Below are 26,876 nucleotides of genomic sequence, written 5' to 3'. Positions count from 1 at the left end.
AATTATGGCAGCCCAGGTGGGACACTGTGCCCAGCAGATTGACACCTGCTGGGGCAGCCCCTTACCTGAGTTCCCAGCAGCTGCCCAGAGCTCATTTTGCTCTGGGGAAGAGGTGTGTGTGTGTGTCTCTCGCCCTGCAGGCACCAGCCACCCCAGGGCAGGATGCTGTTTAAAGCTAAGAAATGTCCAGAGCTGTGTTCCACATTCAGTGTTGATTGGGGGTAAGTCGCTCCAGCTTGCTGAGGCTGGGAACTCTCTCCATTCCATTTGGGCTGCTTCCCTTGTGGGAAGTGAGTCACTTTGGGTCCGTTCTCTTTTGAGATCTGGGCCAATCTGTTTGGACGTGTCTTCTGTCTGGGAATGGAAGTGGAATTTTAGACTACCCCGTCTCTGATTTTCTGTCTTATATGTTATTTGTAATTGTGTGTGTGTGTTGTTTTGGGGTGAGCCACTCCAGTTTGTGCCTTTGTTTGTGGGACTGTAAGTTTGTTGTTTGTATGTGTATCAGTATGCATTGGTCCATAGAGACATTTTTGATAACAGGTATCCTTGCCTATTGCGCTGGGTTTTGCTTATGGCAGAGTAGTGGTTGGGATTTTCCCTTTGCAATGGACGAGAACCTCCCTTTTTGGTGCTAGGGAACTGTGATCCTGAGAGGCTGTTTTGCATTGCATTTGTTTGCTTGATATTTGATAACACTGGCAGTGAATAATTAACTATGGATAATCAGAGCTCTGTTCCATGTTATAGTCCCCTGGGAACTTCCATATGCTGCGGATGTGGGCCTAAAAAGACAAAAAAAAATTCAAATAATTCCTAATATTTAGAAAATTAGGCAAAATGAATTTCAGGTCCCTGTGATCTGAGAATATTCAGTACTGAGTTGATATCTGGTATTGAAGCTAGCTTAGGCTTGTTGGTTTAATATAGACATGTCTTTCACTTTTTTTTTTTTTTTTTTTTTGCTTTTTCAGGGCTGCACCCACGGCACATGGAAGTTTCCAGGCTAGGGGTTGAATTGGAGCTGCAGCTGCCGGCCTACACCACAGCCACAGCAACGTGGGATCTGATCTGCGTCTGCAACAAACACCACAGCTCACTGCAATGCCAGATTCTTAACCCACTGAGCAAGGCCAGGAATTGAACCCACATCCTCATGGATCCTCGTTGGGTTCGTTAACCGCTGAGCCATGAAGGGAACTCTCGGACATGTCTTTTAGAAAATTAAATAACCTTTTCTGAAAAATAAGTACAAATTTTGAGAGATGCTTTTAACATTAATTATTTAGGATGTTTTTAAATCTTGTAATAGGAGTTCCCATCATGGCTCAGTGGTTAACGAATCTGACTAGCATCCACGAGGACCCAGGTTTGATCCCTGACCTTGCTCAGCGGGTTAAAGATCCGGCGTTGCCATGAGCTGTGGTGTAGGTTGCAGACACGGCTCAGATGCCTCATTGCGGTGGCTGCGTTGTAGGACAGCAGCTACAGCTCTGATTCAACCTCTAGCTTGGGAAACCATTGCTTGTAATAGAAAGTACAACTAAAAGTATCGTAAACAATAAGGACTAATTCCTAATGGTTCCAGCATGGATTCAGTTGGTGCCTTGGTGACATTAAGAATTCAGGTTCTTGCCATATTTTCCTCTGCCATTCTTAGCATGTCAATTTTGTCCTCAGATTTGTTCCCTCATGACCTCAAGAGAGCTTCCATGACACCAGTCCTTATCCAGCAGTGACCAGATTCAGGAAAGTATGAACAATTTGTCCTTTCCAAGAGCAAAGGAAACCCAAAAGTTCCCTTATTTTCCTTCACATTTCTTTTCTTTTTTTTTTTTTTTTTTTTTTTTTTTTTTTGCTTTTTTTTTTAGGGCTGCACCTGTGGCATATGGGAGTTCCTAGGCTAGGAATCAAATTGGAGCTATAGCTACCAGCCTACACCAACTACAGTGACCTACACCACAGCTGATGGCAACAGCGAATCCTTAACCCACTGAGTGAGGCCAGGGATCCAACCCATGTCCTCATGGATATTAGTTGGGTTCATTACCACCGAGCCATGACGAGAACTCCTGCCTTCACATTTCTTTTTTCTTTCTTTTTTCTTTTCTTTTCTTTTTTTTTTTTTTTTTTTTTGTCTTTTGTCCTTTTAGGGCTGTACCTGCAGCATATGGAGGTTTTCAGGCTAGGGGTCGAATAGGAGCTGTTGCTGCCAGCCTATGCTGAAGCTATAGCAACGCCGGATCTGAGCTGTGTCTTCGACCTATACCACAGCTCATGGCAACGCTGGATCCTTAACCCACTGAGCAAGGCCAGGGATTGAACCCACAACCTCATGCTTCCTAGTCGGATTTGTTTCTGCTGCGCTGTGACGGGAACTTCCCTTCACAATTCTTAAGCAAGGTTGTAGCTATATTAAAACATTGCCAAGAAGAAAAGGAATTATACCAGGATTGCCTTAACCTAATCACTCACTGGGGCTGAGGAGGAACCAATAAAAATCATGGGGGAGTTCCTGCTGTGGTGCAACGGCATCAATGGTATCTCTGCAGCACCAGCATGCAGGTTTGATTTCCAGCCTAGCACAGTGGGTTAAAGGATCCAGCATTGCTGCACCTTTGTCATAGGTCATAACTGCAGCTCAGATCTCATCCCTGGCCCGGGAACTCCTTATGCTATGGTGTAGCCAAAAAAAAAGGAAAAAAAAAAGTCATGGGTCTAAGAACTGAACAGTATTGGGGTTATCTTGGCAAGGAAGTATGAAGGGAATTGTTGGTGTGGTCAGTTCAGATATGTCTTTTATTATGCCTGGGTTTACTGAGTGTCAATGGGTTTATTTTGTTTCTTTTGCAGAGTTGGTTAAAAAAAAATTTAGCTTCATATGATGAAATTCTTATGAATAAATTAGATGTGAATGGGATCAGAGCTTTGGGGTGACCTCTTTACAAATGGTTGTGTTTTAGGAATGTCTATTTAAGGGTGGTTTCTCCAGATACTTAGTAACTTGAAATTTTAGAATTGTGCTAGTTGGTTTGGATGATGGGGGTTTATTGAACAGCTAAGTTATTCCCAGGCAGGGTAAGATACTGAGACATTAAGTACTGAACACTGGCTTCCCTTTACAAAGAAGCTAAAGGGGGCATATGCATGATCCTGCACACACCACCACCAAAGGGGTGGGCAGACCTCCAAAGCCACTCCCCTGGCCAGATCCCTGGACCCACCCTTACCCTCACCCCATAAAAGGAACCAGCTTGCCACCCCACCCCACCCCAAGACCCCACCCCAAGCCAGGGGAACTTGTAGCTTGTTTTCATTGCCCCCCTGCTGCAGCCTTGCCTGAATTCTCCTGTCTGGCCTCTTATCAATTTCCATTGATTAAGAAGACCAAGAGCCCTGGGATCGAAACATCTGCCTCAACTTGCCTTTATTTATTTATTCGTTGCTTTTTTTCAGGCCACATCCACGGCATATGGAGGTTCCTAGGCTAGGGGTCTAATCAGAGCTACAGCTGTTGACCTGTGCCACAGCCACTATAGCAACACTGGAATTGAGCCGAGCCTGCGACCTACACCACAGCTCACGCAACGCCAGATCCTTAACCCACTGAACAGGGCCAGGGATCGAACTCGTTCCTAGTCGGATTCTTTTCTGCTGTGCCATGATGGGAACTCCTGCCTCGCCTTGCCTTTAAAAGGGCTTTGGGAGTTCCTGTCATGGCTCAGTGGTTAGCAAAACCCGAGGATTCGGGTTCGATCCCTGGCCTTGCTTAGTGGGTTAAGGATCCGGCATTGCCGTGAGCTGTGGCGCAGGTCGAAGATGTGGCTTGGATCCCGTGTGGCTGTGGCTGTTGCGTAGGCCGGCAGCTACAGCTCCAATTGGACCCCTAGCCTGGGAACCTCCATACACCGAGGGTGTGGCCCTAAAAAAAATAAATAAAATAAAAGGGCTTTGCTGAAAGCCTTCAGGGAGTTCAGGGTTTTCTGGGGCATGAATCACCCATTTCCTTGCATGGCCCTGCAATAAACCCTTCTCTGCTCCAAACTCCCAACGTTTTGCTTCGCTGTGCCTCAGGCACATGGACTTGCGATGGGTAACAGGGGAAGAAGTATGGCTGGAGCTGGTGTGGCAACGTGGAGGCACCAGCTGGCAGAAGGCAGAGTGGCAGCTGCCTGCACTGACGCCCACAGGCATTTCACTCCCCCTCCCCTCTGGGTTACTTTCTCCAGGCTGCTGGATAAAGGCATGCTGGCGGCAGGGAGCCACTCCTGTTCCGTGGAATAGGGCAAGTGGGCTATTTTCAGGAGTAACATGGCCAACGTATGTGCCTATTGGGCACAGTGACTAGCTCACCTTTGGGGGCTGGCCTCCCAGGTGCCAGGAGGCAGGTGGAACCATGAAGTGATGGGAGCCGGACCCCCAACAGACCAGCACCTCCTCTCCCTTGACCACAGCGCGCTTACACCTTTATACTTGTACTAACTACAGGCTTTTCCCAGTCCTCTGGGGAGCCAGGATGGGTACAGATAAGAAAGGGATTTGGCCTGCTCATGCTCTGGGCAGGCCACTGGGAGAGTGCCCTTGCCATCTCCCCGCTTGGGCTTGGGTGCCATTCCTGAGCCCTGGTGCCCAGCACTGGCTGCAAGGACTCTGGGGGGCCCTGGTGGGAGAGGCCTCTTGTTGGGGGTGAGTTTAGACGGAGAGATGTTGGGCATTTGTCCTCCTCTTGCAGCCCAGGCCCACAGGATGGGAGCCTGGGAGTGCGGGAGGTTCCAGGCATCGCCCTCCGCAGAGGTGTTTATGCCAGGAGCAAGCGAGGCAGAGCCAGTGGCTGATACTAGGCTTGATCCTGGGGCTTGATTAAATGACTGGCCTCAATCTTCTTGCAGACCAGATGCCAGCACTGACACAGCGGTACTGCTCTCTAGTTGCTAATGAACTTTGTTAACTGAGACTCGACTTGTCTGAGCTTTCTGGAATAAACTGGTGTTCCTGTGTTTCCACAGGCATTTTTTCAGTTGTGGCCAGGATAATGGTTTTTCATTTGGACTGAGATACAAAGGGTATACATTTCTTCCTAAATATATATTCAAGTTTAAAGGTGAGTTGATTTAAGGAAAATTATTAAAGCAGTAAGGATGAAAGAGATGGTTTGTCAGTGACTGAAAGTTTGGGAGGGTCATCTGAGTCCCCTCCCCCTCCACACACTGGCTTTGGAAAGAACAGGAATGGGGACGCCCAGGAAAGGGACAGAATTCTGCTCTGCCATCTGGTGAATACAGGGCCTCTGTCAGAAATGGGCCTGGCCAGGGCCGGGGTGAGGGTGAAGGGTGATGACTGGTTTGGGGAAGGGTGGGGTCTGGAGTGATAAAGCGTGGGAGAGGGGCCAGGGTAAGTAAGCTGCTGGGGAACACCAAACTGATGGCTAGGGTCGGGCAGCTATGGGGGCTGCAGGAAGTAGAGACCAAGGGTCATCTTTCCAGATTTCCAGCCAGGCTGACTTTCTATACCTTCTCTCCAGTGCCCCTTCAGAATCCCAGGAGAGGGTCTTCTGTGCCACCCATCTTCTCAGGGACACATACCTACAGCACCATGCCTGACTGTCTTGCCAGGATTGTTGGCTGAGGGAGAGAAGGGACATGTGAAAGGAAAGCCGATGCTACCACCAGAAGGGGGCTAGAGGTGGGGCCATCATGGAAAGAGAGCAGAAGCCTAAGGGGGTGACATCACCCCAGGCCAGTGAAAGTGACATCACAGTGAGGAAAGGCCCCACCGTTCCTTGATTTATTAGTTCCTGCGTGCGTGCGTGCGTGTACTCATTCATTCTGCCCCCTGCTGGGGTAGAAAGGGGTGCCTAGGCCCTGCTCTCCTGGCACTGGCAGGCCTTTAGCCTATCCCTCATGTGGTCTCTGGACTCCCAATTTTTCCCCCTTTTTTTTTTTTTGTCTCTTGTCTTTTTTACGGCTGCACCCACCATACATGGAGGTTCCTAGGCTAGGGATTGAATTGGAGCTATAGCCGTTGGCCTACGCCAGAGCCACAGCAACACGGGATCCAAGCCACATCTGCAACCTACACCACAGCTCACAGCAATGCCAGATCTTTAACCCACTGAGCGAGACCAGGGATCAAACCTGTGTCCTTGTGGATACTAGTCCGGTTCGTTAACCACTGAGCCACGACTGGAACTCCCCCAACTTTTCCCTTGGGTGGTTGTCTGGCTCTGGGCCAGTTTTCCACTGTTCTCTGTGCCCCTGCAGTTATGAATTCCTCACCGCCAGCCTGTAACCCAAACTGCCTCTGGGCACTTCTGGGCGGGTGAGTATGTTCTACCCGTCACTCTGCTGAGGGTACAGCTTCTTGTGCCTGGGACAGCGACTCTGGCCCCCACCTAGAAAGGAGGATGGAACCCAATTCAGCTTCCTCTCCTGTCCCTGGTCTGTGGGACCTTCTGCCTCTGTTCTTATCTCCCCCAGAGAGAAAATTTCCTTTTGTGTTAGGATTACATGCCAGCCCTCAGCTCATTTTGCGTAGAGATTTTCTGGGACAGCCCTTGGAGGTAGCTGGTCCTTCCATCTTTCTTCATGGGGTCAGGGAGGGTCCAGGGATCCAGGATTTAGACGGTCCAAGAGTTGAGATGAGAAAAAAAAATCTTTCATTTTCACTAACCGCTCACTTAAACTTGAAATTTCCTTCAATTATGAATGGAGGCAGCAAAGTCTAGCAGAATTAGCAGTACTTGTGACTGTCACACAGAAATCACAGGGATTTTCACACTTACTATCAGTGTTTGCAGACCCTTCAAAATAGCGGTGACTGTGAAACTTCATGTTTCTGGTATTTATTAATCCTGCCTCCGTCTTATAATTTAATGAGTTATAAAAGAATCACAAGTGTTCCTATATCACCATGCGTATGTGGTTTTATTTTATTTTTTTGGCTTTTTAGGGCCACACCTTCGGCATATGAAAGTTCCCAGGCTAGGGGTCTAATTGGAGCTACAGCTGCCGGCCGACGCCAGAGCCACAGCAACGTGGGATCCGAGCCGAGACTGTGACCTACACCACAGCTCACAGCTATGCTGGATCCTTAACCCACTGAGCGAGGCCAGGGATCAAACCCACAACCTCATGGTTCCTAGTCGGATTCGTTAACCACTGCGCCACAATGGGAACTCCTGGTTTTATATTTTGATATTTGCATTTCAACATTAGAGGCCTTTTTGTAATGTGATATACTTTATCTTATGCATTTTTTAAAAAATATGGCTTTAAACAAGAGTCCTTGTGCTTAAGGGTATCTCTGGCACAGTGAGAATCTGGCAGTCCTGCCCTGAAGTCTCACCTCATCCCTCCACTGGACCTTGCCTTAGATACTTCATTTCCTTATGCAGTCATAACAAATATTTTGAGCGCCTACCCTGTGTCCATCACACTTGAGTCACTGATGACATAGTACACTGACATCAACCTGGTCCCTGTCCTGCCAGACTCCCATCCGCAGCCCCCGTGCCCTGTGCTGGGAATGGAAGGTCCGTGGGGCTCAGAAAGCTTCTAATATGGGGAACCAACACAAGGACAGAGGGCCTCCCTGGGAAATGGGGTTAGCTGTACGACCCAGGGGAGAGGAGGAGTCGCCTCAGCAAAGGACTGATAAGCGATCAATGCCAGCCTTGGTAAGGGTCAGTGAGAGAGGAGGCCTGGGACCTAGCACGCTTTGTCAGGGATTTCACCTTGGAGCTATGGGATCAGTCCAAAGCAAGGAGAAGAGTGGGGGCTGTGTTGGGAGTGACACAGTCATATTTGCTTTTTGAAATGATCCCTTGGGCAGGCATGGTGAAGGAGCTGGAGAGAGTAAGAGAAGAAGCAGGAAGACAAGCAGGGGCTGCTGGAGGGGAAGGAGTCCAGAATGTGCCACTGTGACCATAAAAATTATTTTGAGCTGAAGGCATTTGAGAATAGCTCTACCCCCCCCCACCCCGAAATCCCTTATCTGCCTAAAAACAGAGCCTCCCATAAGAATTCCAGAGTGTCCTAAATCCCTTCCCTGGGAGCAGCTACGGAAAGATTTGTAATAGCGAAGAACAAATCTGACTCCATATTAGATCTGTCCCTTTTACTTTAACCTTTTGTATTCTATTGCTTTTGTTTCAAGTTAAGAATATTGCCTGTATGAATTACCACTGTGGCACAGTGGGTTGAGAATCTAACTGTGGCAGCTCAGGTAGCTATGGAGGTGTGGGTTCAATCCCCAGCCAAGTGCAGTGGGTTAAAGATCTGGCATTGCTGCAGCTGCAGTGTAGGTTGCACCTGCAGTTCACATGCAGTCCCTGGCCCAGGAACTTCCATATGCCATGGGTGCAGCCATTAAAAAAAAGAAAGAAAATTAAAAATATATATATATATATATAGCCTATAGCCTGAAATATACAGGATAGCCCATTCTCAAGGCTCTGACCTTTAAGGGCATAACACTTTTCCATTCATATAGAGATAAAAAGTTGAAGAAGAGGATAACATTTGTCTTGTTGGAGGTTTACAGGAACATGACCTGATGTACCGAACAGCTGGAAGAACAAAGGATTCTGATACAAGAAATTTACCAAACACCAACCATGTTCTTCCCTCACCTTGCCTTTAAAAATGCTTTGCTGGAGTTCCCGTCGTGGCACAGTGGTTAACAAATCCAAATAGGAACTACGAGGTGGCGGGTTCGATCCCTGGCCTTGCTCAGTGGGTTAAGGATCCGGCATTGCCGTGAGCTGTGGTGTAGGTCGCAGACGCGGCTTGGATCCCACGTAGCTGTGGCTCTGGTGTAGGCCGGTGGCCACAGCTCCAATTTGACCCCTAGCCTGGGAGTGGCCCAAGAAATGGCAAAAAGACAAAAAAGAAAAATCTCAAATAAACAACCCAACCTACCACCTAAAAGAATTAGAAAAAGAAGAATAAGCAAACCTCAAGCCAGCAGAAGGAAGGAAGAAAATAGTAAAGATCAGAAAGGAAATAAATAAAATAAAGATTTTTTAAAAAATAATAAATAAATAAAATAATAAAAATAAAAGTGCTTTGCTTTGCTGGAAACCTTCAGGGAGTTCAGAGTTTTGGGGTGCAGGAGCCACCCATTCTCCTTGCATGGTCCTGCAATAAACCTTTCTCTGCTCCAACCTCTGATGTTTTGGTTTGTTTGGCTTCTCTGTGTGTCAGATACACAGACTTGTATTCGGTGAGAGATTCGCTCTTTTCACCTGATAACCCAAAAGGACATTATCACAAAACTCCCAAATATTCTCCTAAGGACCCATTTATCTTTCCTAAGAGCCATGTGTTTTCCATGTAAGTACCTTTCTCCCCATCTTTCCTCTCAGCTGCCCCCATTAAATTGGTATATAAGCCCCAAATTCTAACTGCGTAGCATATGAGTACAAATATCTTACTGCTAATCTGTCTTTTGTCAGTTTAATTCACAGGCCCCAAGTACTGAATCTAAGAGGGTAGAGGAAAAGTTTTTCTTCCCTGATAGAGGCAGCTAGGAGAGAGATAGTCTGGAATGGGGGACAGGGGTTGGACATGAAAACTAAATGGATTCCGGACAGTCTTTAGGAGTCAGACAGTATATCTTTGAGGTCAAGAGCATGGACTAGTGACATTATGCCTTGGTTCATAATTCTGGCTCCACTATGGTATGGCCCAAGATATGTGACCACAGGCAAGTGACTTTATCCTTTCTGTGCCCATGTAATTGGCATGTAAACAGGGATAATAGGATAGGCTTGATAATGCTGCTGTAATAACCCCAAGTCTCTATGATTTCATAAAGGTATATTTCTCAAAGCCTGAGGGTCTCGCTCAGGATAGTTCCTGCCCAGGCTCCAGGAATAAGTACTTGAACATTGCAGGCTTCCCTGGAAAAGGGAGAGAGCTTTAGCTCTGGCGTTGGCCAATAAATAAATGCTCTGGTCTGTACGTGAGACATGGCTCTTCCATCTCAGGTCCTTGGCCAGAGCTAATCACAAGGTCTCACCTCAGGGGAGCAGGTGAGTTAATACATATAATATATTCAGAATGTTTCCCTGAATAAGAGAAGCACTACAAGAGTGTTATCACCTTGGAGTTCCCATCGTGACTCGGCAATAACGAACACGATTGTATCCATGAGGATGCAGGTTCGATCCTTGGCCTCACTCAGTGGGTTAAGGATCCGGTGTTGCTGTGAGCTGTGGTGTTGGTCGCACATGCAGCTCAGATCCCGAGTTGCTCTAGCTGTGGTGTAAGCCAGCAGCTACAGCTCGAATTTCACCCCTAACCTGGGAACTTCCATATGCTAAAGGTACAGACCTAAAAAGAAAAAAAAAAAAAAAAAAAAAAAAAAAAGTGTTATTACCTTTATTCTTGGGAAGCACTCTGGACAGAAACTACTGGTGATTTGAGGGGATGGCATGGCCACAGCTGACTCCCATATTTCTGATCTGCATTGTGGTGACCATCACTGCCCTTGGGAACCTTGTGACAGGCATGGGGTGTGGGGAGGTAGTGGTTCAGGACTCTTGGTTACAACTGACTAAGACCAAAATCAACTGATTTAAGCCATCTTGTGACCCAGGAGCAGGCCTGCAGGAACCCAGGCTTGCAGGCAGGCTTCTGCTCTCAGGTGGCATTAGAGGGCACTTCCATGCCCATCTCTGACCCAAGGGCTACAAATGCTCTGTTTGGCCAAGCTTGGATCATGTGCAAACCCCTCCCTGCCTACAATAGTAGAGGAGAAGTAGATCTCCAAAAGAAATATCCATCTGGAAAAGGGATGGAAATTGAGCAGGCTGGAATCTGGGCTGAAGCTGCAATGCTTGCACCTGGACAAACATCTCCTCCGGAAACAGATTACAAAGAAACTATTGGGGATTAAAAATAACTGTGTGCATGCACAGTTGGGGCAAATTTTGAACAAGAATATACAAAAAGGCCAAAACCCTACACCACTTCTGAGGTACCAAGGGCAAAAGCAATATACCATATATGATCCTTGCATAGAGCATCACCAAGGGAGTGGGCAGACCACCTACGCCACCCCTCTCCAGCACGACTCACCAATCACCCCATTTAAGGAGTTCAGTTCAACACTACCCCCCAGCCCCAACCCCCATGGAGCAAGGGAGACTGTTACTTGTTTTCAGTTCTCTCCTGCTGCAGCAGGAGTCCCAATAAAGCCTTGCCTGAATTTTTCATCTGGCCTTTTACCAATTTCTATTGATTAAAGAGTCCAAGGAGGAGTTCCCATCGTGGTGCAGTGGTTAAGGAATCCGACTAGGAACCATGAGGTTGCGGGTTCGATCCCTGGCCTTGCTCAATGGGTTAAGGATCTAGCGATGCCGTAGAGCTGTGGTGCAGGTTGCAGATGCAGCTTGGATCCTGTGTTGCTGTGGCTCTGGCGTAGGCTGGCAGCAACAGCTCTAATTAAACTCCTAGCCTGGGAACCTCCATATGCCTCAGGAGCGGCCCTAGAAAAGACAAAAAGAGAAAAGACAAAAAAAAAAAAAAAAGTCCAAGGAGTTCCCTGGTGGTCCATCAGGTTAAGGATCTGGCATTGTCACTGCTGTGGCACAGGTTGGATTCCTGGCCCTGGAACCACATGTAGCAAATAAATAAGTAAATATATACAAATAAAGAATTGAAAAACCCAAGTCATTAATGAGGGGACTGGGGAATACATATAAAGTTCAGGGTTGGGAAAGGGCTTTAGCCCCCTTCTCTCACTAGAACTTTTGTCTGAGGGAACCTGAGCTGTTCTTCCAGAACTGCGGGTGGTAGACTATAGGTCCCTAAGGCCTGGAAGGGGGAAGGAGTAGGGAGGTGGCTATGCCCTTAGGGGTAGTTGTGACCCATGCCCTGCGGAATTACCCCCACCTGACATGCTTTTAACCAGATCGCAGAGGCTGCCATCCTGCCAACTTTAGCATGGCCTAGGGGGAAGCTCAGGTTCAGTGGGCCTCCTGGTTCTCTCTTTCCTCAGCTCAGGGCCTGCCAGACAGAGAGGGGTGCTGGGGACCTAGCCTAGCACCAGGGCCTCGACATGCCTTGCCTTGCCTTGTCCTTTGCGCGAAGCCTGGGCACACACTCTGCCCTTGCGATCAGGCGGCTGGAACATGGCAGCCCTACATAGCAGCAGGTGCTTGCAGCCCCTTTCCTTCGAGGGTGGATTGGGCAGTGCCAAGGACGGGCAAGGGATGGGCGAGTCCCGGACACATTTTCTTTTCTTTTTTCTTTTTTTCTTGTTGGCAGCTCCGGCAGCTTGTAGAAGTTCCTGGGCCAGGGATCAAACCCGCGCCACAGCAGAGACCCAAGCCGCTGCAGTTAACAACGCCAGGTCCTTAACCAGATGCGTCACAAGCAAAGTTCTCTGGGACGCGGTCTTAAAGCAATGTGCGCTTACCCAAGGACCCGGCGCCGTCCCTGCTCCAGAGCTTCAGAGTTTCAGGAAAAGGGCCAAAAGTTAAGTCCAACATTTGCACGACCCCCAAGCACCCCGCAAAACGCTACTTGAGCTTCCCCAAGTGCTATGCGCGCGGACCCAGGCTGAGCAAAGGCTGTGTCTAGAGACCGCGGCGGCAGCAGAGGGCGCGCAAGGCCGTGGGGGAGCCAGCCTGGGTCCCAGCACCGACTCGCGAGAGAAGAGCACGGACTCTAGACGTGCGGAGCCAAGGGCGGGAGTTTCCATAGGTACCCCTCACCGAGAGGCGACAGCAGGGGCAGCGCATTGGGACTTCGGAGCATGAGAAAACACCCGATAGCTTTTCCCGGAGGTTTTCGGTGGCAGCAGGGGAGTGAAGGGGCAGGGCTCTGAGCTTGACCGGCAGCCGCCGCCCGTTCCACGTGACAACAAACTCCCAACCCGTGAGGGAAAGCAAGCCCCGCTCCCGGGCACTCTCTCCGTGTTCCGCTTGGGACTGGAGCTCCGTAGAGGCTGCCACGCTGACCTTTGCCGCCTCAAGCCGAACTGGGACTCCCACACCTTCTCCTCTCCCTGCCTAGTGCTGCTTGTGCCGGCCCCTCAGGCCCAAGCGCCTCCGCCCGCCTCTGGCCAGGAATGCGTCTGGACCCGTCAGGGGTCGAGGCGCAGTGTCCTCACAGCCCCTCTTCCCCACATATAGTGGCTCCTCCTTTGATCTTTACAGGACTTTTCTCATTCAGGCCGGCCCTCAGCTTTGGGGGCCTCCAGCCCTGTCTGCCCTCTGGGGAGTGCGGGGATGCTGGTCTCCACTGAGGACTAAAGCGGAGGGCGAGGGGCGGGGCCATCCGATCCCAGTCGTGACCCTAGTCGGAGCCTGGTAGGGGCAGGTTCCACCTAACGCAGCACCTGAGGCCCGGCCATACCACTTCTGAGCAGCGGACCTGACGCAAAGATCGAGGAGTACGCTCCCTGTCGCTGCGGGGAAACCGAAGCCCCTGCCGGCTTCTTAGCCCCTACCTGGAGCAGAGAGCCCAAGGACACATGCTAGAGGGGAAGGGGCTGCTGGCTGAGGCCGCTCGGTGTCGGGTCCAGCCTCTTCCCCGACCCCAGGCGGCCGGCGGTCCCGCTCCAACCTCCCTCCCCGCCCCCGCCTTTCCTTGGCCGGAGCCCAGGCCGCTTCCGCCCCAGCCTCATTGCTGCACGTTCCTTCCGGGACGGCGCCCACGGTCGGGATCTCAGCCCTAGCGGTCCCTGCCCGGCTTAATGCATATACTGATCTTGGACGCCAAGCTTTCAGAGAGTTATTTACAGACAGGGCCCTGCACTGGGGCTCCCTCAACCTTCCTTTTCCGGGTTCTACGTAGATGAGCGCTGTCTCTGCTGCTGTCCAGCTCCGTGTACGCCCCCTCAGTGCCTTCCAACCCCCACCCCAGCCAGATGTTTTGCCTGCCCCTGGGTCTACTGCTCACAGCTCAGCCCAGAAGGAGGGCCCTGGGGCTTCCAAGCCCCACAACTTGGCATTACCTGACGCTCCAACTGTGTCTCCTCCGTGGCTTTATTTCATTTCCGTGATGACCAGTTGTCACGGGACCATTGACTGAAACTGCCCTCCTTGGCCAAGCAGGACAGTAGCAGCTTGCATGAGTTGTCTCATAGAAGGAGGCTCTGATAAGGATCGTGGTGCTGCCCTGAAGACTAACTGGGAGGATTTGGGAGGGGCCAGCAGGAGGGAGGAGACCACCAACTGCCCAGGATCCTTAGCGCTGGAATCCATCTTGGCTGAGAGACGGGCACCACGGAAAAGGACCCTGAGCCAGACCAAATACAGACCGAGCAAGACAAATGTCCAGAGACAACTGGAAGCTAACCCCATTCGCATAAAACCTGAGATGGCGAGCCCCTTGGCAGAGCAGTTCTCCTGGGTTCCCTCACCCTGCTGCTTTTCACCCGGGCACCCCTTCCCAACAAAGTCTCTTGTTTTGTCAGCACGTGTGTCTCCTTGGATGATTCATTCCTGAGTGGTAGACAAGAACCCATTCTCGGGCCCTAGAAGGGATCCCCCTTCCTGCAACACGCTGAATTGAGCTTTTCTTTCGGAAGCCCCCTTCCAGCTCTCATGGCGCCCTCTGGGCTGGGCTGTGGGCTTTTGCAGGAAAGGCTAAAACAAGGTGATATCCAGCACCTGGGGATTTTCGGGGGGGGGGGGCAGGGAAGGCCCCACTGAGAAGATGACATTCAGGGTGGGGGTTGCCGAGGGGAAAGCATTTCAGGCAAGGGGGGACAAAGTCAGCAGGTGGAATGACTTGGCACCAAGGAGGGGGTGTGTCCCTTTCGTGTTAGGGAGAGGAAGTGCATGATCAGATCCCAGGGCACTGTGGCATGCTACCTATGGCCCTGTTTCTTCATAGAGAAACAGATTCATCCCTTGGGCTTAATGTTAGGGTGATGAGAAGCTTGATCCCCTGTGATCTTCGATCTAAACGGTGGTCGAGAGCAGCTCAGCATGAGTCCTGCAGCGGCCTTGTCTCCGGCTGCCCCACCACCCACCTCTAGGCTTGGCTTTATACCCTAAAGAGAATAAGGGAACTTCAGGAAAACACTGTCAAGGTGATACTGGAAAGATGATACCAGAATCCGGGTTCTTGTTCAAGGCAGTCGAAGAATGAACTCCGGGAACACACAGGCAGCAAGCAAGCAAAGTCTTTATTAAAGGAAACCAAATAGCTCCCAGGGCTGCTGGGAGGGGGGAGAAGCACCCCTTTTCTCTATTGTCCGATAGGGATTTTTATTCCTTAAAGATGGGGGATACCAACGTGGGGTCCAGAAAGATGTGGTTTTCTCCCACTGGCCTTGTTCAATTACCTATATCAGTCCTTGTCCAATAGAGCTTTTGGGGTTGGAAATGTCCCAAAAGTTTTATGGGTTTTTTTTTTTTTTTGTCTTTTTCTTTCCTTAAATTAAGTCACATTCCTCTCATTCCTTATTTTATTTTATTTTTTGTCTTTTTGCCTTTTCTCGAGCCGCTCCTGTGGCACATGGAGGTTCCCAGGCTAGGGGTCTAATCAGAGCTGTAGCTGCTGGCCACAGCCACAACGCCAGATCCAAGCCATGTCTTCGACCTACACCACAGCTCATGGCAACACTGGATCCTTAACCCACTGAGTGAGGCCGGGGATTGAACCTGCAACCTCACGGTTCCTTGTCGGATTCATTAACTACTGCGCCACGACGGGAACTCCATCCTCTCATTCCTTTTTTAATCAGTTGAGGAGTGGGCTAGAGATTCGCATTTTCTGTGGTAAAAGTCTGTGGGGAATGCACATTTCTTATAATAAAACAAGGCCTATGGAGATGTTACTCCCTGGAGCCCTTAAGCCACAAATGTTAATCAATGGACATATCAAAGAACATATTGAGGAGTTCCCGGTGTGGAGCAGTGGTTAACGAATCCGACTAGGAACCATGAGGTTGAGGGTTTGATCCCTGGCCTTGCTCAGTGGGTTGAGGATCCGGCATTGCCGTGAGCTGTGGTGTAGGTTGCAGACGTGGCTCGGATCCCACATTGCTGTGGCTCTGGCGTAGGCTGGCAGCTACAGCTCTGATTAGACCCCTAGCCTGGGAACCTCCATATGCCGCGGGAGCGGCTCCAGAAAAGGCAAAAAGACAAAAAGACAAAAACAACAACAACAACAACAACAAAAAAACCCAAGAACTTATTGAAGCCCATGCTCCTATACTGACTACCTGAGTTACCATTCTGCCTCAAAGGGATGGGATTATTTTTAGAAGGGAGGAAAGGGAGGATTGAGGTGGTGGCTACAACACACCAGACAACAATAAAATCAGAAGACCTTCCAGCCACTGCTGCTCATCTCATCTCCCAGAACCTTCCCTGACTCAAGGTCTCTTCTGCGCTCCTCACTCTGTCACCTCAACCCTGGCTGTAGCCTCCCGCCTGGTACCCCTCTCCCAGCTGACATCCTCAAAGGCATCTGAGTAATAACTAATGCATCTACCTACGGAGCATCATCTGGGAGGGGTGACTCTGTTGTCCCACTCCAGCGCCATTTCAAAGGTGAGGAAAGTGAGAGGCTGGTCATTTGGCCAGACTCAGGCATGAAGCTTTCCCACTGGCAGAGTGTTCATGCTATGCCCTAGAGGGTGGGGAGGGGGTCAGTGGGCACCAGGGAGGTTCACGGAGCTCCCTGCAACCCTGGGAGGGGAATGAAGCAGATGTCGGAAGGAGGCCTTGGATCATGGGGACACCGTCTGATCACCAACTCCCTGCCACCCTGGCTTCTACTTGCTCTTTTGGCTCCTGAGTCCTGAAGAGACCCGTGCAACACCTCCCCACCTCGGCTGCCTGGCTGCCTGATGAGATGTTATCAATATGGGTAGCAGCAAGGGGCCCGGGGATCCCCTTGTTATGACAGCAGGTCATGGGATGCTGACTCACTGCTGGCCAGGCCACCTGACCACAAGCGCAGGCGGAGAGGGCCCTGCCAGGGGGTTCCCCAGCTGCCGTCTTGTTTACCTTTATCAGGCCTAGAGGGAGGGCAGGGCTCAGCAGCGGGGTATGCTGGGAAGGCTAGAACTTTTGGCTCCCAAGGAGCAGGGGTCTCCCTGCTTCCCAGAGTCCCGTTTTCTTCCACCTCCTTTCTCCCTGAGCTTTCCATCGCTCCCTGCAAACCCACCACTGTCCCAAAACAGCTAAAAGGCAAGAGAGCAAAGGTGTTGCTGGTGGCAGCATCTGTCTCAGTTACTTATTTAGACAGAGACTGTGCCTGGAGACCTCCCTGAAACTGGAGGCTCCCCAGAGCCACGGGGCTTTCCTAGCACACCCCCATGCTTGCAGATGGGGACAATCAAGCTCTAGGATGCAGGATGCCAGGCTCTTGGCCTGCCTGGCCTGCCTAGGGCTGATTGGCTCCCAGGTTGCTGAGTCATATGGGGGCACCTGTGGGCTGTTGCAGCCTCTGCCCAGCACTGCCTGCTCTGTGTTCCTTAACCCTGTCTGTAGGGCAGTGGACAGGGAGGGTAAATTTCCCAGGCTCACAGCAAGAATGAAGGGAGAATCATGAGAGGGTGACTGTCCTCTTCACAGCCCTGCTTTGGGCAGGGGTTCAAAGCCTCACCTACTCTGAAACTCTCTGGGAGGAACAAGCCACATCTGTGGCTAGGTTCCTGCTGTGATTCCACAAGCAAGTCAGCAAACTAGCCAAACCCAATCTACCTTCCCCATGGTCTCTGGGTTTCCCATTCCCTTAAGGTTTTTTGTTTGTTTGTTTGTTTTTGTCTTTTTAGGACTGCACCTGAGGCATATGGAGATTCCCAAGCTAGGGGTCGAATCAGAGCCGTAGCCGCTGGCCTCCACCACAGCCGCAGCAACCCAGGATCTGAGGCTAGTCTGCAATTTACACCATAGCTCAGGGCAACACCAGATTGTTAACCCACTGAGCAAGGCCAGGGATCAAACCTGCGTCCTCATGATGCTAGTCAGATTTGTTTCCGCTGAGCCACGATGGGAACTCCCATCCCTTTAAGTTTTACTGACTTCCACAAACCCCACCATGAAAAAAGTGAGTGTGACTCAGCAGGTCTGACTTTCTACCTACAGAGCCCTACTTGGGAGGATTCATAGGGTGACATACCCGCCTGCTTACCTTCTTCTAAGGCACCTCCTCCCCCAACAACCCCCTTCCCCTAGGCACTTTGAACAGGTCACTTCGGTTACATAAAAGAGTGTTTCTTGGCTCCTGGGGGTGGGGTAGGGTGGGGGCTGTTGATGTAATCCCTGGGCTGCCCATGAGGCCAACAGACCTGAGATCTTTCAGGCCATTGGGCACCATTTGCTGAGCTGAACCTTGAGCTGACAAGTGGGGATGGATGGGGAGTACCGATGGGGAGTCCTTAGGGCTTCAGTGAACATTTGGTGGCCACTGAGGCTCCAGAAAGCTTTAGCAGACCCCCCAGCAAGGTGGGGATGGGAAGATCCTGTGCTCTTCTGGCATCTCTCAACCCTACCCCCTATTAAACTGGAAGCTCCTCTGGTGCTCAGGTTTGAGTTGAGTGTCTGTGCTTTAACCCAGTAAAGGGCCATTAGGGGGGATGCTGGGGGCGGCGTAGTGGGCTGCCACCTGAGAAACTGGTGGCAAGAGCGGGCCCTTGACAAGAGTGGCAAGGTCAAGACAGCGCCTCGGGAGCCAATTTGTTGTAGCTAGCAGTGTCAGCAGTGTCCCCTCTTCCTGGCTTCCAGCCTCTGTTGCCCACCTCCCTCCTGAGCTGTGCATCCCCGGTGGCCTGGGTTCCGTTTTGCTGAGTCACGGCCTGGTCAGGCCTGGGAGGGGTCTAGGGCGGGACCCTGGCCGGTCCCTTGCCCCAGGTATAGAGGTAGGCGCCAGACTTAGATGTCAGCGTGCGGGGCCGGCCTCTTGGTGTCCCTGGTGCACTTGGGGCGGTGAGGAGAGGGGTCGGGAATGAGGGGGCTCAACGGCGGGGAGAGGTAGCGAGGCTGGGGCTCCTGTAGGGCGGCTCTCGCGCGACGGCCGGGGTGGCTGGAGCCAGACCTCTGACACTCAGGCCCCGCCCCCAGGAAGCGATGAGGGGCGGGGCTTCACCCGCGTTCCCTACAAAGGCCGCGCGTCCCCTCCCGCTGCCGCCGCCGCCGCCGCTACCACCGCCGGGCTCTTCTCTTGCTCCCCAACTGGTGGTCATGGCGTCGCTCACCGTGAAGGCCTACCTTCTGGGCAAGGAGGATGCGGCCCGCGAGATTCGCCGCTTCAGCTTCTGTTTCAGCCCGGAGCCCGAGGCGGAAGCCGAGGCCGCGGCTGGCCCCGGACCTTGCGAGCGGCTGTTGAGCCGGGTGGCCGCCCTGTTCCCCGTGCTACGGCCCGGCGGCTTCCAGGCGCACTACCGCGGTGAGCAGGCCGGGCGCTCTCGGGGAGCGGTGCGGGGCCGTGACGCAGTGCTGCCCTGCCGGGCAGGGTCGCTGCTCCCTTCCTTCTCGTGGGGCTTGGGGCCGCCTGCGGGAGTTTGATCGCTCGTTGGGTGGGCGGTGGCCCGCGTGGGTTCCCATTTCGGCCTTGGGTGCCATTCTGGTAGCCAGGAGTGGTGACCACAGCCAGACCTGTGGGGTCAGGCGCTGCCAGTCCCCTAGCGGATCGGGCCCGGCGACGTAAGAGGCCTCCCCTCCCCCCACCATGATGGTGCAGATCTTGGGGAGGGCGCGCGGGGGCGTCCTCACGGCGGGCACGGGGTGGTTAGAGGGGCACTCGGGTTACACTGCCACTTGGCTACTGCCCAGCTGGGGCCCGCTAGCCCCAGATGGGGGGTTCGGATAGTAACCCGGAAGAGCCTGGGCGGGCAGATGAGGGGGAAGGGCTGGCTACGCAGAAAAGTGACGAGGGTAAATAAGCAGTGGGGAGCCCTCAGGGCTGCACAGTCTGGCCGGAGGTGGGGAGGAGAGACCATAGGTTGCCCAAGGCCAGGCGGGATCCAGACGTTATCCCGTTGGCAGCGGACAGAGGGACAAGGTGAAAACATTCTCGAGAAGTGTTGGTGTAGGGACAGAGCTCACGAGCCTGCCTAGTTTCTAGCTGAGCTGGCGTGACCGGTGGCTGCGCGGGGTGGAGTTGGGGGAGGTTGTTGTGACTGGGAGGGAGGCGGGCGGACCAGGCCCGCCGGTGGGTGGGGCCGTGCCGGGACCTCCCTCAGGACTGCTGCCAGCTCGCCAGCCCCTAGCTTTTTCAAAAAAATAACTTTGAGTTCCTGTTCACATACTGTAGTTTAAAGTGTTGAGTTTTTAGTATATTCACAGATTTGCGCAGCCATTATCACAATCATCTGGGAACATTTTCATCACTTTATACACCAACTCTGTTAGCTTCCTCCCATCCCCATCATCCTATCCTCCAATCCCCAAGCGACCCCTAATCTCTATGGATTCCCCTATTCTGGACATTTCATGTAAAAATATGTAGTCTTGTAACTGGCATCTCTTATTTACATACTATTTTCAAGGTTTACTTATGTTGTAGTATGTATCAGTACTTAATTCCTTTTTGTGGATGAATAATATTGTCTTATGGTCATGCCACATCTTGTTTAGCCATTCATTAGCTGATGGGTGTTTAGGTTGTTTCTGCCTTTTTTTTTTTTTTTTTTTTTTGTCTTTAGGGTCACACCGGAGGCATATGGAAGTTCCCAGGCTGAGGGTTGAATCAGAGCTGCAGCTGCCGGCCTACGCCACAGCCACAGCAACACCAGATCTGAGCTGTGTCTGCCACTTACACCACAGCTCATGGCAACGCCAGATCCTTAACCCACTGAGCGAGGCCAGGGATTGAACCCACATCCTCATGGATACTAGTCGGGTTTATTTCTGCTGAGCCACAACGGGAACTCCCTATTTCTGCTTTTTGACACAGTCCCTGATTTTATGGTAGATGTTGTGTTTGGTGGTCCATAGACCTGACCTGGCTTGCACATGTATTGTGTGGTTGGTTCTGCGTGGTGGTGCTTTAAATCATTTCAGCTGACATCTAAAAGTTGGAGGCTTCATACAAAGACATAATTTTAGCTTCGTTGGGGAGGAAGCAGGAAGATATATTCTACTTTCCTAAGCCACAAGAGGTCCAAGAATTTTGGAGGGGCTGGAACGCCAAGGAGCCAGTTGCAGATGGGGACCTCCCACAGTTGACAGGGTCTGGTTGGATGTAGATGGAGACAGCACCTTTCTGACAGAGCAGCTGGCCCAGAGGCAGAGTGGCAGGTGGCTGGGTGCTACCACTGCTGCCCACTGCACACAGGCACTCCACCTCCCAAGTGTGCCTGGGCCCAGCTTGGAGTGCTCACCTTCCAGGCAGTGGCAGGGTGAATGAGAAGTTCGGCCCCAGCCCTGCTTGCCCCTGGCTCACCCAGGTGGGCGTCAGTTTATAGCCCTGCACAGGCCCCTTTGGCACTGGCCTCAGTCCTTTCAGCAGCTTGTGTCCAACTGGGTGTTGATGCGCTGTCTTTTAAACATTCTAGATGAGGACGGGGACTTGGTTGCCTTTTCCAGTGACGAGGAACTGACGATGGCGATGTCGTATGTGAAGGATGACATCTTCCGTATTTACATTAAAGGTAAGGGGCTGCTCTGTGCTGAGTCAAACCAGCTTGAGGTCATGGAGAAGTTGCTCCAAAGAAGGGGTGAGGAGACTATGGGCCGTTTAAGGCAGGGCCGGGATCGTCTCTGAGGAAGGGTCCGTGTCCACCATGGTGGGGAGGTCAGAGGGTCTTTGGGTTCCCTCTTTATTGTGCCTGCGGGCCAGCTTTGGGGTTGATTTTAGTGCCGGACAAGTCTAAAATGGTGCAGACGCAACTCCCTGCTGCCTCACGCCGGCCAGGCTGCACATGCCCAGGTCCCAGGTGCAGAGACAGGGAACTTCCCAGAGAGTCTCATGTTGCTGGGTTATGGTCACTTGAACCACTGAATTCCTGTGGATTTGGTGTCTGAAGAGTGGTGCTGGGGCCTGCTGACTGTGATGGCCCCGTGGTAGTGACGGGGCGGGGGGAGTGGGGGGAGTTCTCTGTGGCTCACGAGTCTCCCGACTCTCTGCCCTCCCTGCAGAGAAGAAGGAGTGCCGGCGGGACCACCGCCCCCCGTGCGCGCAGGAGGTGCCCCGCAACATGGTGCACCCCAATGTGATCTGTGATGGTTGCAACGGGCCGGTGGTGGGGACCCGCTACAAGTGCAGCGTCTGCCCGGACTACGACCTGTGCGCTGCCTGCGAGGGGAAGGGCATTCACAAGGAGCACAGCAAGCTCGCCTTCCCCAGCCCCTTTGGGCACCTTTCTGAGGTGAGTGCGTCCTTCCTGTGGGCCCAGGATGGGTGGGGGTGACAGGAGCCCCCCTAAGCTGGCCCCCTGCCCCTCTCTCTCCAGGGCTTCTCTCACAGCCGCTGGCTCCGGAAGCTGAGACATGGGCACTTCGGGTGGCCTGGCTGGGAGATGGGCCCGCCGGGGAACTGGAGCCCACGTCCTCCTCGAGCGGGGGATGCTCGCCCTGGCCCTGCTGAGGAATCAGGTGAGGCTTGTGGCGGCTGGCCTGTGAGGGGCGAGGGGTGAGGGCCTTCCCTGCATCCTGCATTGCTGCATGCCTGTGGCTGGGCTGCGCACTTCATGGCCGTTCATGGCGTTTAATCCTCATCACACCCGCGGAGTGTGGGGCCTTATCTCCGTTCCATAAGTGGGAGAACTGAGGGGCCCCAGGGCCAAGGTCACTGGTGCACCTGACCCTGCCCGCCTGGCCATGCTGCCCCCTGAGGCGGCCCTCCCCTACAAACAGGGAGGCCCTACTGGCACCTGCATCTCTGCAACGAGCTCTCTTCTCTTTCACGTTAGCCGTCAGGAAAGTCAGAGCCAAATCCGCTCACATCTTTTAAAATACAGTCTCCAAGTTAAAAACTTACACATGACTTACATTCTGAACTTTTGGATTCTGGTTTTATGCTGGTTTTATTAATCTCACTGTGTCTTTTGATTTGCCTCATCTTTAGGGACAAAGATAGGGATATTTGTTTGATTTTCAGTGAGTGCTATTTGTCATGCTGTGTCCTGAGCCCTGTGTGGGGTTCCTGAGCACCAGGCACACAGATGAAGGGGGAGGACAAAGAAAGGGGCGCAGGGGGTGGCCTGGAGAGGGAGGGAGAGAGGGAAGCCCTCGAGTGGAGGCCACTGGGACAAGGCCCCCGGTGGAAGGCTCCTGGGATGAAGGTGACAGGACTGTGACAGCTGTTGGTCATTGAGAGATGTGCTTTGAGTTAAACATACCTTTTTCTTTTCTAACCTCAAAGCTTCTGGTCCATCAGAGGATCCCAATGTGAATTTCCTCAAGAACGTAGGGGAGAGTGTGGCAGCTGCCCTCAGCCCTCTGGGTAAGTGGCCACCTTGTCCATCCTCTGACATCAGCGGAGCATTTTGGTAACCCCTGTGTAGGTGGCTGTTTTGTGGCTTTTTCTGGGATTCTGCAGAGGAGTGGCAGCTGATGTGTCCTTGAGACCGGTAAGGATTGTTGCCCCAGATCAACCTTGGCCAAGTGCTACGCCACAGGCCATTAGAGGTTGAATTCCCTGCCAAATTCTTGAGCTTTCCACGTGGAGCGAAGTGGAATGAGCCAGCGTTTGGTTGGGGTAATCCCACTGGGGAGGGTGAGCAGGCTCAGTTGCAGGGCTGGCCTGTCATCTGTGGCCTGTCTGTCCTTTGGCCTGTCTGTCCTTTCCCCTAACGTGAGCCCTGGGGCTTCCTCAAGGACTTGAGTGAGCCATTTGCGGAGATGCTGTTTTGCTTTTCCTCCCTTTTGTACAACCCCCAGTCTTTCCTGGTGCTTGCTGAGTGCTGGCTTGTGCGGGTGCCATGGAGAAGGGAGTGGAGGGGGAAGAAGGTTCTCTGTGTGCGGCCAGGGCTGCACAGGCTCAGAGTAGGCGTCTGGGTGGGCGAGCCATGCACCTCCATTGTGTGACCTGGCCGGAGGCCAGAGCTTTGAGACTGTAGAAAGAGCCTGCTGTGTAGGGGCAGCGCGCATCAGCTACTGCAGTTGACTGACGTGGATCCATGGTGTCAGGCTAGAAGAGAGCTAACCTTTGTGATTGTGGGGGCAGGCAGTGTCCGATGTCTGAAAGAATGCTGTGGGAGGGCGCCCAACCTACCCGCCACCCACCCACCACCCACCCTGCATTCAATTGCTAGATCTAATGCTTTCCCAGGATGGTCACAGTGGAGCAGTGATGAGAATTTAATCCTGGGAGAGCGGCTCTCCCGAAACCCTGCCACTTACTCAAGAAATAGTGAAAGACGTAGAATTTTCAGAATTTCCAACTAATGGGCTGTTACTTAGGGGCCATAGGAAGTTTCTTTTTGGAAGACAGCAACTGGCCAGGGGTTCTCAAGTCTGCCGGGCATCAGAATCACCAACATAGGGGTTTCGGTGTATATTTTGGTATATGGAAACTCTATTAAAATGAATTATTCCAAAGAACAAAGTCCTTCCCTAAAAGAACAAATGAGACAACCTGGGAAGTCACAAAACCAAGTCTAGTTTCAGGCAGGGGACTTGAAAGCAGTGTGGAGTCCCAGGCCCCCTGTTTCCATAGGGGGGTCTTGGGTAGGGTCTGGGGTCCTTCTGTTCTAAAGTCCTCCCAGGAGACTCTGCATTACGCTTGCTATCCATCCGGAGACCCATCTGAGCTTGTGAAGTTGTTTCAGAACTTGACCTGGATTCCCCACTCAGGATGCATGGAAATAATTTTGTAAGTGTTCAGAAGCCTTTGGGGAGGAGAATTAAGGCCTCCTCAGATCTCTCAGAGTGGATGAAAAATTGTTGTCTACTAACTAGGGAGGAACTTGGACCCTACACAACAAGGAACCTTTCAGTAAACATGCCTTAAAGTAACTGCCACTTGAGGAATGGCTCAAACTCTTGTTGGAGTCATGGGTATTTTGCTTTCTTATGAGGAACTAATAGGATGACTCACTCTGCTAACTGCCTAGAAGGGACTGTTCCCAGAGCAGGGGCCCAGAGGGCATGTAGCCACTGATACCTCCCGGAGGGCGGTCTCTGCAGTGAGTCAGTGACTTGAAAAACCCAAGGCCTTTTTTTTGGTAGGTGCTGTGAGAGCCAGATGAGCCATGCCACAAGGCCCAGGGCTGTACCTGGCTGGAGGTCACAGTCACTGCCACCTAGGACATAATCCAGGAGGACCCCTCCTTGTCATGGGTCCTTGCATAAATGCTCCCCACACAGAGGCTTTGGGGGCAGCAGGGCACAGGCTGTGGTGCAGTCTTGAAGCCCTGAAGTCTCAGCTTATCAAGTTGGAGGAACCCAAGTTGAGTCATCTCTCAATAATCCACTTACAGAACAATCACATCGTTCGCCCATTTAAAAAAGTGAGACAGTATTATGGGTGCTTGTATTGTTCTTCCTGCTTATCTTTTGCTTGCACCTTTCATAATGCAAAGCTGAGGGGGAAAATGGAAGAAGAAATAATAAATTTGAATATTGCAGACAGGGGTACTGGTACCTAAGCCTGCTTTTATCTCTGCTTGCTCCTCAAGCTCTACAAAAATAATAGGGGGATTAAACAAAACAAGTACAAAGCAACATGGATAGAGAAAAAGGGAAAAAAGTAATGAAGAGTAAGATAAAACAATGTCACAAAACTCCTGGAAGTTGAGAAATGGATGGAGGGCAGTGAGCAACTGAGGGATGCCAGTGAGGAGCAAGATTGGCTGTGCAGGGACCAGGGAAGGCCAGGGAACAAGGGGACGGAGACCTCAGGGTCCCACTCCGCCAGGTGCTGGCCCTTGCCCATGCTCCAGGGAGACCTGGTGTTTAATTGCTGGCGCACTTGACAAAGGGAAGCTTCGGGGGTGGGGCCCCTGGGGATGCAGGACAGGGTGAGGCACCAGCCTGCGGTTGGGCATCATGAATGAGAGGGAGTCTGGCAGGAGCCAGGGAGTCCCTGCTCAGGAGACGCTAAATGCATCAGGGACTCTCTCTGCGACCCAGGACCCCAGTGCCTGGCCCTGCTCCCCGGCACCCTGAAGATGGAAGCTCATGACGGCCCTGGCCCCCCAGAGTGCGGCTTCCTAGTGCCTCGTTAGGATCAGACAGCCATGGATCATCAACCATTTGGGAAAACTTCCACACATGGGAAAGAAGGAACTCGAGAACGGATGCAATAGAGAAGAGAATGTTAGCATCCTCAGGTACAGAAAAGTAGCTGCATCCATGACAACTAGGATACCCTGCCAATGCTAACAAAAGGGAGCCGAAGAAGAATGTTCTTGGAATTAGGAAAAAAAAAGAAGAAAACTTCAAAAGAAACCTTAGGTTTTAAGATCATCTCAAGGAAATATTCTAGAAGCAAAACAGAGGCAGAAGGAGAGAAAAGATGGGGTAATTTGAGGGTTAATCCTGGAGGCCCAGTGTAGTATGAAGGGATTCCAGAACGAAAACAGAGTAAACAGAATGGAGGAGATTAACAGAGTACAAGATGGTCTCTTGGCACGAAGGAAACTATAATCTCTGGATTGAAAGGGACCCCAAGTGCCTTGAACAATGACTGAAAAGACCCCACATCAGAGCTTGTTGTCATCACATGTCAGAACCCTTGAGAGAAAGAGAGCTTCCTGAAATACTCCGGGTTGCTGGAAAAGCTTGGGGATTCAAGAGCACAGCCCTGGGAGCCAGAAGGCAGTAGTCTCATCTGACATGATCCAAGTATGAAAGCAGAAAAAGTTGTCAGGAATGGAAGGAAAGGTGTAGGAGCTGTGCCTCTGCCCATTCCAGGCTGGAGCTGCAGGCTCTGTGCCCAAGAGGGCTGATCTCCAGGAAAGAAAACCACCTGTGGAGCATCCAACACACTGAACCCATGCAGAGAACATGATCGAGAAGC

At 51.9% G+C, this 26,876-nt stretch overlaps 1 protein-coding gene and 1 long non-coding RNA gene across 3 annotated transcripts in view; one reads left to right on the top strand and one right to left on the bottom strand.

Annotated features, from left to right (window-relative positions):
- Window positions 1-6,896: 6,896 nt before the first annotated feature.
- Window positions 6,897-14,429, bottom strand: LOC146405555 (uncharacterized). The gene is made up of 2 exons (XR_014837982.1): window positions 11,454-14,429; window positions 6,897-6,956 (listed from the first exon to the last, which is right to left on the bottom strand). It is a non-coding gene; the product is annotated as an uncharacterized LOC146405555 (long non-coding RNA).
- Window positions 14,430-19,098: 4,669 nt separating this feature from the next.
- Window positions 19,099-26,876, top strand: part of SQSTM1 (sequestosome 1) — an 11,158-nt gene continuing 3,380 nt past the window's right edge. The window contains exons 1-5 of one of the 2 annotated variants that reach the window (XM_003123639.5): window positions 19,099-19,358; window positions 21,469-21,564; window positions 22,052-22,281; window positions 22,366-22,507; window positions 23,277-23,357. In XM_003123639.5, the coding sequence (XP_003123687.5) occupies window positions 19,154-19,358; window positions 21,469-21,564; window positions 22,052-22,281; window positions 22,366-22,507; window positions 23,277-23,357 (754 nt within the window). In that variant the 5' untranslated portion in view covers window positions 19,099-19,153. The remainder of the gene's footprint in view (window positions 19,359-21,468; window positions 21,565-22,051; window positions 22,282-22,365; window positions 22,508-23,276; window positions 23,358-26,876) is intronic. The other variant, XM_005654936.3, reaches the window with a different exon arrangement.

The sequence above is a fragment of the Sus scrofa genome, chromosome 2 (assembly GCF_054392235.1).
Source record: "Sus scrofa isolate SSC_HxYL_T2T_F1_AM1 chromosome 2, Sscrofa_HxYL_maternal_Yorkshire_Landrace_v2.0, whole genome shotgun sequence".
NCBI classification, from domain to species: Eukaryota; Metazoa; Chordata; class Mammalia; order Artiodactyla; family Suidae; genus Sus; species Sus scrofa.
The sequence above is the reverse complement of the archived record's forward strand: the minus strand, read 5'-3'. Positions and strand labels throughout refer to the sequence as shown.